The sequence below is a fragment of the Equus quagga genome, chromosome 3 (assembly GCF_021613505.1).
Source record: "Equus quagga isolate Etosha38 chromosome 3, UCLA_HA_Equagga_1.0, whole genome shotgun sequence".
Lineage (NCBI taxonomy): Eukaryota > Metazoa > Chordata > Mammalia > Perissodactyla > Equidae > Equus > Equus quagga.
The window spans coordinates 30236912-30249317 of NC_060269.1; the positions used below are offsets into that span (position 1 = coordinate 30236912).

General features: G+C 38.6%; 1 protein-coding gene across 1 annotated transcript in view; it reads right to left on the reverse strand.

Annotated features, from left to right (window-relative positions):
- RNF150 (ring finger protein 150) overlaps positions 1-12406 on the reverse strand; it is a 236063-nt gene that overhangs the window by 73557 nt on the left and 150100 nt on the right. Inside the window, exons 3-4 of the mRNA XM_046657345.1 lie at positions 5572-5643; positions 4073-4155 (exon numbers count right to left, since the gene is read on the reverse strand). Coding sequence (XP_046513301.1) covers positions 4073-4155; positions 5572-5643 — 155 coding nt within the window. The remainder of the gene's footprint in view (positions 1-4072; positions 4156-5571; positions 5644-12406) is intronic.

Consider the following 12406-nt stretch of genomic DNA (forward strand, 5'->3'; position numbering starts at 1 on the left):
TAGATAATTACATATTTATTCACTTTAAAAATTTCCTATAACGAAGATAAAATGGGCAAAACAAACCATTGTTAGAAAATAATGAAGACATTTCTTTTTTTCTCCGGAGCTTTTCTTAACTCTGTGCCTGGTACTAGTTCCTCCAAATTTTGCATTCATTTTGCTATTATTGTTGCACATGTCACTCTGTGTGGTGATTACTTATTTAAATTCTCGTCTCTCCTCCACTAGATCCATTTCCTTTAGAGCAAGGATCAAGCCATTTAGCTTTCATCTTTGGTACTTCACACTATTCTTGGCACACAGTTGCTATAAAATGAACATTTGTTGTTTCAAATGAAGCATTTAGTTACTAAAAAGTTTATGGCAAGGGTCTGCTTGTTACCAAGAAGCTTTTTAATTTTTCCTAAATTGTGGAGAAGAGTTTGCAAAATCAAAGGAGAAGACAATAGTAGAAACTAATATCCTCCCAAACAAGTAACAATGCTTTAGTGATAAAAGCACTTTTAGAGATAGGAAAGAATTTTACGTGTGCATAGGGAAAGGATGCATACATGGTTTTGTTTTAAAAGAAATGACAAATGAGGACTTTTGCCCTGCCCAAGGAATTCATATTTTTTGAGCATGAGCGTTTGAAATTGGGTAGTTAAACAGACTGAAATGAATAACCATTGAAGAATAGGATGGATACCATAGGATAAAAGCCATGGAAGAATCAGAGAGCCCCACTTATTCTATAGACAAGAGAAGACAAGACAACCTCAATAAAATATCTTTTTGTGGCTGAATATCATAATCACAAATACTAACCTGAATCACAAAAATCAGCCTCAAAATATAGTATAATGTATATTTCAGCATATGTATGCTGTAGCAACAGCAAAGTTCCTTGGAAAATACCTTAGTGGTATATTAGGATCAAATCCAAACCACAAAAGTTAGACCTGACTGACCCTGAGGTGTTTGGTGTCCTGCTGTGGGTCTCTCCCTCACGTTAAACGTGTAAGCCCAGCTCACTCCATGGGAAGCCCTGCCTGCATGTACTAGAGAAGGGCCCAGAGGAAGAAAGACCGAGCAGGAAGAAATGGTTGGTGTGTATGTGCATGACTGAACTTTCATAATCACCATTACTACAAATAAGGAGAGGAAATCATTTACTAATTCTTCTTAATTTGTGCAAAAAGAGATGAGCAAGAGAATGATTTTGAAAATGTCACGGTACAAGAGTATCCCTGGGTGATTTGGAATGAAACCTTCAAAGGCAACAACAGGGAAGAGATGCACCCAGCATGTCAGGAGTTAGGAGGCCACAAAAAAGAGGATGAGAGAATGAAAACAATAAACTTGAACAGTTTTTGAAACAGTTTTTACTCAAAGGAGATGCAAAGAATTCTGTGGATGAGTCAGCCTGGAAATAATGGGAAACAGGGTCTATGAAGTTCACAGGAGCAAAGGCTTAATAATACCCCAGAGGAAATTAGCTAGCAAAAAGCAAATGCCAGTGGATTTGTTTGATAACATCCATTAGTGCAAACTGTCTGGCAGAAGCCAGCAACAGGCATACAAATATCTTGAATTCAAAGTCAGCATGGAACAAAATGTATGAGTCTTCAAAGACCAGATACGTGTGGCCAGTCTAAGATCAGACAGTCATTAACTGTAACCCTGTTTTGTAATGTTCAATGTCTTCTGTTATTTAAAGCAGGACCCACAATAAGGCATTAAATGCAGATGGACAGTAAGGAGTTTGAAGCCAAAAGAATCAGGGAATGAGCTGAGAACCAAATAATGATGCAAAAAGGAAGAGCTGGAGGTAAAATTGAACTGGCCTAGGGTAAGCGGTAGTATAAATAAAATTAAACTTCCTCAAGTTTTACTTTGTTGTGGTAAATATTAAAATGCTATTTTTTCTTGGTTACTATTTCCCAAAAATAATACTATAAAAGGAGAGCTGGAATAATATATCATGAAAAATCTAAATACAGCTAAAGCAATGCAATTTGTCATAATTCAGAATCGAAATCAGCCAAATGTTCCACAACAGAGGCATAGTGAATCAAATTGTGGTCCATCTACGGCCTGGATATTATGCAGCCTTTAACAATTATATGTAGTAACATGGAATAGACTCATGACAGATCTAAAGGAAGAAGCTATTTTATACAGCACGAATTACAGAGCTAAAGTAATGCTATACATAGTTTTAAAAACAGATTTTCTTAATTCATTTGGATTCTCAGGGAAAAGTTGCTACTTAACTTTAATTTGTGTTGGATATTTTTTATTAGTAGCACCCTCATAGGGCTCTAAACAATCTCCAAGTAGCAAAGAAAAGGAAAGCACTTTCCTTGCTTATAACCATGAGGCTTTATAAAACCCTTAACAAAATACAACAGAGGTGAAAGATGCTACCCTGAGAGGCTCTCTGTGGCTCACATACTGCCATTCTTGGCCAGTGTTTCTAGAAGTCACTAAGTAAATACCAAGTGTAATGTCTAGAGATAAAGCTGGGTACCTGAGCGTTACTGTAGATTTTCTTGTTTACCTAGAGGGGTGACTCAGGGGTCACTAGGATTTGTGAGCCTGTTTTGCAGAAGAAAGAGAATGCCTTCAGGAAGGCTGTAATCACTGGATAACTAGCCCCCAGCTGCCGTTGATGCCCAGAAGTCAGATTGTCCAAGGGCTTCTCTGGAGTGAATGATTACTCCTTTATTACTAGGAAACTCCTCCTGCCATGCCCCTTAGCTCTATAAAACTCCCCTGCTATCTGCTCTTGTTAAGGCAGATTTGAGAGAACCCATCCTCCTACCTTCTCATTTTGGCCAATTCGAATTAAACCTTTTACCATCTCCAAGCACTCAGTGATTGGTTTACTGCACATTGGGCACGTGGACTTGAGTTAAGAGGCTTGGGATCAGAGAGAGAATTTATAAATAGTACCGCCATGTGAAGGACACTACCAAGCCTTTATGTGTCTTGACTTATAATTCTGTCTTAGAGACAGTCAAGCACCTGTAAAACAAGGAAAGTGAATTCTACCTGAAGCACCTTCCTCAGGCCCCTTTTCCTAATGATCAATTTGCCTAAGAGCATTTCAAGTAAGATCCATTCCCCTTGGGAGTTTCTTCATCCATTGGAGTACTTTTTTTGTCACTTCTTTGTCATTTTGGGTCTTTTAAACTAATACTTTATTTCTTTTGTATTTCCAATAAATAGTTCTTATAGTTGTATTGTTTTATAAATGAATGGATTGTTTTATATCTGTGTATTTTTTTCTACTTTATTGACTTAAACACTCTAGGAATTTTTGAAGCTAATCTTTCTAAGCCAAGCAACTTTCTGCAGGGATAATTTAAATTTTACTTTTAAGATACTTCACAGATGCAAAAGCACCAGAAAAAAGGTTTTCAATGATAGGAGGACAGCTTTTATATGACTTTAAAATATTTGATTTTATTGCAGTATTTAAACTTAATTATATAAAAAGAATTCAGATGCCCTAACAGTGAATTTCATTAGGAAGAGGGATCAGGGTTATAAGAGATACCAAGGGAGTTTTTTCAGCAGTTTTGGAGTGACTGTCTCTTCGTGTTAGTGGAAAAAAAAAAAGGGAAATGGAATCTGCCTTTGGCTTCCTACGCACTCCTGACCATATTCTGATTGTCGATCCCTTCATGATTATTCATAAAATATTTTTAAGAGTTTACTAATTTAATTAAGACAGCACTTGTAAAAGTGAGAATGGATTCTGAATATCACAGATCTGTTGTTAAAGAAAACTCAGACTGGGAGCCACATCATCCAATTCTGTATCATGACGCTCCAGTTCACAGACGCATCCTTCCTTTGGTGCAAAGAGGATCCGAAAAATATTTCTCCTTTCACGAGACAAAATGCTTTCAAGGAGAAAGTTTACACCAGAAGAACCAGCTTTTCTGTCGTTTTATATTTAAACACGGAAACGTTTGGTCAGACTGACTGTGCAGGGCCAGGCTGAGCAGGTCTGAGCCGGCGAGACCAGCAGGCCCTCTCCACACGGGCCCCCTCAAAAGCAGGCAACCTAGTGACTCACCGGCAGGGCAAGATCCGGACAACGTCGTTGGGTTTGTACCCTTCAATGCAAACTGCACAGTTGTCAAAATCTGGCTCTGTTTCCTGCAACAGAGAAAGCACAATGAGCTTACTTTTATAGCTTTAATTCTGTGTAAATGCCCAAAGAACGGGCCAAAGGAGAGCTTGCCTGGAGCAAGGCTTTCAATAGTCTAGGTGCCAGTTTTCTTAATCAATAATTTAGCGCATATTGGCTTAATTTCCATTCCTTCCAACCTCTACTCTTTGTATTGGGTGCCACTGCTAGTACTTTTGTAAGGAAATAATTTTTTAATGTACCATGACTCATAATGCTATTTATTATAATTAGAGGTTACATATCAAAATCTTGAGGATGAGAAATAATATTTATGGAGAATTGTCAGAATGATATTTAATCTATCCATTCCTCATGAATCTAGTGCATAGAACTCTAAAATAGTAATTCTAATTTTTTTTTCAACTACAGAAATCTCTTTTAATCCCCCATAAAGCACTATTTATGCAATAGTCCTCCTTCTTTTACTATTCTTTGAGGGGGAAAAAAGTAATGAAAACAATGTACTTTGAATTTAGTAATGCTTTTAAATGAATTTTATCCTATTTAGCTCAATAGTATTTTACATAGTTGAAAAAGAGCAGCACATAATTAGCAAGACGAATCAATTATTCAGACTACAGGCAACACCTGCTACGCATGTAGAGTTGAGAATCCCTTACAACGCCTCCAGAAGCCCCAAATCCATGCACTGTAATCCACTGCTCTAAAATTTCTCTTGGGGAAAAATTCTTTTTCCTAGGGAGAAGAGAGACCCTTACAGGCCTGCAGGCCTAGACTACACTGCTTTGTTGTTCCTCCTCAAGATATGCTTCTCCTTTTGGTTTTATGTCATCACTCTGCAGCCAGGGAGGCTGTTGCATTGACTTCAGGGTTGTAGACACTAGATTTTAAGAGATCGAACATGCTTTTCGCATTTACTGTAGACTTATGTGGAGTATATCACTCAGAACATAACACTGTCTTCCTTGCAAGGATTCATGGAAAACCTTTCTCAGGTCATAATACCAGCAGCAACCATTTTATTTTTGTCTTGTGGGACACTGGAGTAAGGTAATTAGATATTGTTTGAATATTAACTATTGTTTCCTTCTTTGCATTGGCTGCTAGAAAGCCCTAATCTAAATTTGGGACCACTTTACGTTATTCACTTCGGTGATGTATTTGCATATTAATTTCAGCCTGGCTTCATCTATGTCTTTTACACTTACTTCTCAATTTCTTATATTTTCTATCCAACTATTTAATTTTCCTACTGTATGCATTTTATAAACTTCTTTAAATTATAGTTAATGAAGACAGGTATAATAACAGATGCCTATAGGAGAACTTTTAGCATGCATTCCTCCTTTCCCATCCTTCCCTCTCTTTTATCCTAGAGCATCTACGAATAGCTCCTCACTAAAAAGAAAAGAGGCTGTTACCTTATCACCCTTCTTGATGGTCCTGACCTGGAGCTTGCTGATCGCTTTCTTGGCTGCATCTCCCAGGCGGCGCTGAAAAACCAAAAGCTGCTTGTTAGTGATAAAGCTGTATAATTCTTGACTTTGTTTCTGATGGCATTTAATACACTAGGAGAGTTACCTCTGAAATCATGCTCGAGTGGCATGAATGTTAAGGATGATGGCTGGCAGAGATGGGGCAGTTATATCTGCGCAAAGTGGCTCTATTATTTGAGGTCTATTAAAGAGCTTTGCCACTGAGAGAAGCTTTTCATGTCCAATGTTAAGCAAGTGACATTATGACATGGAAAGATCCTGCCGGACAGCAACTCCAGCACAAGTTAGTCTAAGCTGACTAGCAAAATACATAAATAAAAGGTTTAGTAATTTGCCACTCTAGCCACTTAATTTGTGCCACGGAGATAGCCAATATGGAGCAGTTGGAATAAACTTCATCTCCTCTTTTTCACAATCAGAGGTTAGTGCTGTGGATTCCTTTCAATTTGGAATTTTAAGCAATTTCCTTTGCTTACATAGACCCCACCTAGGTTTCTGTTTGATCTGTACTACTCTATTCTACCACATTCTTACATGCCAATTTCATCTCCTTTGTGTATGTTTGCATACACAAAGTGTGTGAGTGTGCATGTAGGAAAATACATAAAACACACATGTTCAGTTTAACAAATAATTATGAAGCAAACATTCAGGTAGCCACCATCACTCATGTCAAGAGATAATATATTATGCACTCCTTTTTTTTTAATAGCGAAAATTACTACCATAATGAGCCCTGCAAGAAGGCAATGACAGAGCAATGAGGAAGAGTGGGAGAGGCAGAGGAGTGGGAGAGGGAGAGGATGGGGAGAGAAATAAGCTTTAATCTGTCAAGGAAAGAAATGGTATGCTTGTGAGTTTTCCACCTGTTGTATCTCCTTTTTAGGTACATATACTTCAGGTCTGCAATAGATGTGTATTTGCAGCAGTGAAACATTTGAAGAACTAAGATAAATAGAACAAACATTTAAACAGACTAATCCTTTGCTTTCACTAAGTTTGTTCCTTTTGGAAATAACACTCAGGTTTCTTACTTTTCTTTAAAATTGTGAACATATGCTAGTGAACAGTTAGTATATCCTAGGTACTATGATAAAGCTTTATATGCAATATTACCTTCATCTTTACAACAACCCTATAGAAAAATACTATTTTATAGGATGAATTAAGACTTATAAAGCTAAAGTAAATCGTTTAATATCATCGGGGTAGTGACAGGTCAGTCAGAGTCTGAATACAATTAAGTCTGACTTTAAAGCCAAAGCTAAACTACCACTCTCATTATTCACCAATCACCCAATCAGCCAGTCAACTAACCAACCAGCATCTGCCCAGTCAGCCAGCCAACTAATCCATCACCCAGACAGCCAATCAACTACATTTGGCCACCCAGCCAATCGATCAGTATCTGGCCAGCCAGCCAGCCAGCCAACTAACAAGACAACCAACCAATCAACATCTGGCCAGCCAGATAACCGGTCAACCAGCCATTCAGCCAACAAACTAACCAACCTGCTGGCCAACCAATCAAAATCTATTAAGTAGCTATCATGTGGTACTTCCCTAAGCATATAGCAGTGAAAATAAATAAGCAGAAGAGATGTCCTCCTTGTTAATTCATTTTTCTCTTTGCTAGTTCATCCTTAGTTTCTAAAATAATTACTGGCATTTTCCACAGAAGAGTAAGCTTTGGCTGTTTCCTAAAAGGAGACCTACATATGCTTGAGATTTACGCAGAATTCCATGAGTAGCTAGCAAACTAAGGTAGTAGGGAAAACGGGAAGAGTCTATAACGATAAATACCAAGAGGGAACATGAGACTGAGAAGGAGAGAAAAGACCTGAGGTGAACTAAACATGACGGAACTCTCTTTCTTCTCCTCTTCCTCCAGTTATTGCATAATCATCCTTTGGTCTCAACTCAAGCCACTTCTTCAAGGAGCCCTTCCTCCATGTCTCCCAGAAGAGAAGATCACACTAGTCTAGATTTTCCCAGCACCTTGTCCCCCGCTTCACAGCATCATCACAACAATTGCAATTTTATATTTGTTTTAACGATCAATCTGTTACATTTCTCTCATGTAAGCTCCCTGAGGGCAGGACTGTATTTCTGCTGTCCCACTGTGTCCCCAGCACCTAGAACAAAGCTGCCTTCACTGACACTCAATCATTCAACACACGTTTGGGATCACTTATTTTGTCCCAGGCCCAGCTCTAGGTTTCGAAGAAAATGACAGTGAAAAAACGCACAAAAATTCTTGCCCTCTGTAGCTTACTAACTAGCGGAAACTCCAAAACTGGTTGAGGAGTGAATAAAATCTTAAACCAACAGAATTTTTAAAAAATCTAGCCAGTTAATGAGAAAATTTACGGACAAACTATAAGCAATATGTGTAGTGAGGCAGGCAAAGCTGCGGTCCTGGCCTTGGCAAAACCAGCCAGTCTCAACTAAGACCTGCTTTTCACTGAAGAAGCCTGGAGCAAGAATTGAAAGGCATTGAGAAAAGACTACTAGTGACCAGGAGTAAATGCAATAAACCTGCAGAATATCACATTTAGAATTAAAAATCTGGTCCCCAAATAAGGAAATGCTGATTGTTTTTATTTTTAAGTCAACAGTTCAGATATTTATGCAGTTGTATTTCAATAGTATTATATAAAATTTGGCCCCAATTCAATCACTTCAATTGTTCCCTACTCTCAAAGGCTAAGCAGAGCGATTAAGTGGCAAAAATAATTTTTAAACTATGATCATATATTACACTCAAAGGAAGACCAACATTTTTTTCTTAAGGAGGTGAACCAGAAATAATGTTTTCAAAAGTTAATTTCACTTTAAACAATTCTTTAGCAAACGAAATATGCCCTTCGTAAATGTGAGCATGTAAGGTAAGTTCAAAGACTACTTTAAATTTCTGCCACGTATTTAACTTTACTTTTGGTTATACCTGAATAAAAATGGAATGTCTTTTTAAAAAATCCCCTTTCTCTCTTTTGGAAAAAAGCCCTTTCCATGTTCTTTTAAAGGAAAATGCAAGCTGCCTTTATATATATATAAATGGTGTGTCTACTCAGGAAATATAAAGCAAGCTGATGTTAAGGTATCAGGGATTACGGCTAACAGCAGAGGTCATGGTTAGGGAATTAGAAAGAGGGATTCCATTACTGGCATTCTGCTGACTGAGGGCTGAGAGAGGTTAAAGGAGTTCAGTGGAGGATAAAGTCATTTGGGAGATGGGCTTCCCAAATTAGCAAATTAACAGATGGAGAAATGGGAATAAAAAATAAGATGATAAATTACTCTTAACATCAAGTCTATGAGGGCTTCTTCCCTAGAAGCCCTGAGAAATCAAAGGATTCACGAAGGAAGACATGTTTTCCTTAATCATTCTGATAATTGGCATAATGGCATTCCAGCCCTTTCCCTTTCCTATGAGGTTCCTTGAGACAAACTTCCTTTTGCATGTTATTAAGAGAGAATGCACATATACCTCTTTTGAGGAAGAAAAGGATAGCATTTTGGCAGGGGCTGATAAAGGACACGAACGTCTCCCCTACCAGGGGAAGAACAGATGTTCCAAATACCTGGAGAATGCAGAAAAACCAGCTTCTGAGATATATATGATACATGTGGGTCCATGGAATACTGGATTTTTTTTTTCTGCAGGAGTTCTGGATTAACAATAAAGGGAAAAGCAGTATAAAGTTTCCAAAAATGCTATGATCATTTGCATGTAGTCAAATTTTGGCAGTATATGCATATCTCTGTTTTTAAGTGACATGAAAATCACATACAGAATTATTGACTTTTGAATTTTAAAAAAGTCCCACTTTCAACAATTTTCAAACTAGTATTATTGGATTTCCAAAACGCAAACTAAAGAGATAATGAGTAAAACATAAACATTCTTAATAAGATGGCCCAAATAAGGTAGTCGTTGCTTTTGTAGTTGATCTCTTCTGTCTTTAGGTTTTGAAAAGCACCAAGTATAAAAGAGAGGGAGAACTGAGTCTTGGATGTAGCCTGAATAGAGAATCTTGGGACTGGAACAAAACAGACTCTTTCCTTTGTAGTTCTCAGAAATGCAGAGTAATGTGACACTAGTGGAAGACACAGAACCCACCTCAGGTTTGTATAGGCCTTTTGTTTCACGCGGGGATTCCTCCCACTTCTCTAGGGTGCTCTTATGAATTTTCTCTAACCCAACCAGACCCAAACCATACTATACTTTTCACTAAAGATTGCCAGGAATTGGGCCATCTTGGTAATTAGATTCATCCATCAATTTTACCTAAACAGGTATAAGAAAATATTTACCAAGGTTACTGATTCCTTGACAACAGTGAAGATAAACAGCTTCATGGAAAATAAATACAGAGCCATTTATTAAAACAATAAAGTCCCTTATAAATGCCAACAAGGATGGCAAACAATGACAGACTCCAATTCAACCCAAGACTTATAAATGAGTTATCTCCTAAATATTTAAGAAACTGAGAAAAATAAGACACTTTCCTCTTCCCCTCCTCTGCGTTATAAAGAGAAATGCAGTGAAAGTGATAAAAAACTAGGAATAAGGATGCCAAAACACAGTATCAAAATTGAGTTTATGTTCCCCCTATGGCATTGGATTGGATAATTCTGTATCATATTTGCCCTTTTCCTGACAGCTGTATTTTATAATCATGATTATTATCATCATCACCACCACCAAGTGGGAAAATAACTAAGTGTTCTTATGCTCTAGGTGAAGGGAGGACACTGTAACCATAAACAGAGTTGGTCCCAGTCGTCTGGAACCTCATGTGGCCAGGGATGACTCAGACACTCCCTCACTTGCTCTAATACATAATAATGATCCTTCCAGGCCTGGTTGATAAGTTGGAAATCATTGCACAGCCAGTCCAATCAATTTTTTTGATGTAGAGCACCACTCCATGAATCTAGAAAAATGGAGACAAGAATGAGAGTGACTATCCTGAAAACCATGGTGACCTCATAAAGTGAAGACTTGTGGTAGGGGAGAAGGCCATGGCTCGGAAGTTAGAAGATCCAACTTTTAGTCCTATTTCTGTCACTATCTAACTGTGTGAATTTGGCCAAGTCGCTTAAACATTCTGGGCCTTAGTTTCCCTTAATAGTAAAATCAGGGATGTAGGGTCATGTCATTTGAAGCTTTACCGGCTCATGATTTTCATGTACGCAGAACAGAACCAGGAGGCAAAGATTCTTTGAGACCTGAATTACCTAAAAAAAGCAAATCAATGGCTAATTACTTCACTGAATACTTCATGGATACAATGAACACTGTGCCTTTCTGTCCCCTCGAGGGCTTCGAACTTTCTCCAGAGCAACATCAGGGACCGTTTTGGTTCTTGCGCTTTAGGAGACAGAAGCATCTTTGCCTGCAGACCTTCCCTTGATGGCTGACACTTGGTATATTCCTTTCCTTTCCCTTTCTCTTTCACTGTGAAGTTTAGGTTTGTTTTAAATTCCATTACTTCTCTTGTTTCAACATAACTTCAGCACCGATATGTGCAAATGAAATCAAATGGACATGGGCCATGTACATGCAAATAATCAGGAAAGGTATTCCCAGGGAAAGGCAACTCTTTCAAGAAACCTTGTTGAATGTCATTACCAGGCCTCACATAAAACAAAACAAAACAGGTCTGGTTTTCTCGGATTAGTCTCAAAGGTAATATTGTATATGAAAAACAGAACCTCACAATTTATCTGATCTGCCTATATTTGAAGTACCCACCATCTACTGGGTATCATGGTTTTCAGGACAGAGACCCAGTCCTTGTGTCTGAGATAAGATGTCCTAGGAGACAGTGAGACAACATCCCAGAGCATCATCTGCCATGGCAGGAATGCTGCTTGCTGGCTTGGCTTTGTCATCCTGTAGGGCTTCTATAAGCAGGATAAGAATTAGTGAATGGTAGCAAACGTGGCACATCCAGGAAATGAGGGACACACGGCTCTTTAACCTCTTGGTGAGGAGGGGAAGACTACCCATAGTGCCTACTGGTGTTCACGATCAGGAGTCTGTCATGTATCTGCCTCCCCCGCAAAGTTCAAAAAGAGGTCACTAGATGAGAAGTCATTAAGTGGGTAGAGTGAATATGAATACTTAGCATCCTCTGTGAAGCCCCCTGAGGTGGGAAATCTTAAACTAGATACTGGAAAGGACTTAACAATCAATCCTTACTTCTAATGCAAAAAAGGGCCAACATTCCAATAGTAGAATGGTGTGGAGTTCCTCATGTTTACTGCTCTGACTGAGGTGGGGCTGGTGGCCCTCCCCAGGGGCTAGGTGTCCCCAGTATCTCAATACTCTTGAGGTGGATTGGCCTAGTGGAAACCACTTTGACTTGAAATCACCAACCTGGTTGTATGTCCTTGAAAAAAATCACTTAACATTTCTCTCTCTCAAACTTATTGTATCTAAGGTCCCTTTAAGTTCCAAAAACTATGATTCCGAGTTCAGGAAGTCAGCATTCTCAAACGCATGAGTAGAATTATGGCCAGGTGTCTTCTACCTCCTAGTTCTTACAAGTGTGGTTTCCCACCCGCAGCCCTTCTGGGAACAGGGGTTCTCAGGGCTGAGAGGTATCCAGGTTCTGCAGTGTAGAAGTCCACCCTGGTGACATCAATGGGCTATTTTCTTAAAGTACTCATCCAGGGACATCATGAAGACTTGTGAGGAGAGAAAGAGAGATATGTCATAGTATTTATAGGTCAGCTTGACCTGTGT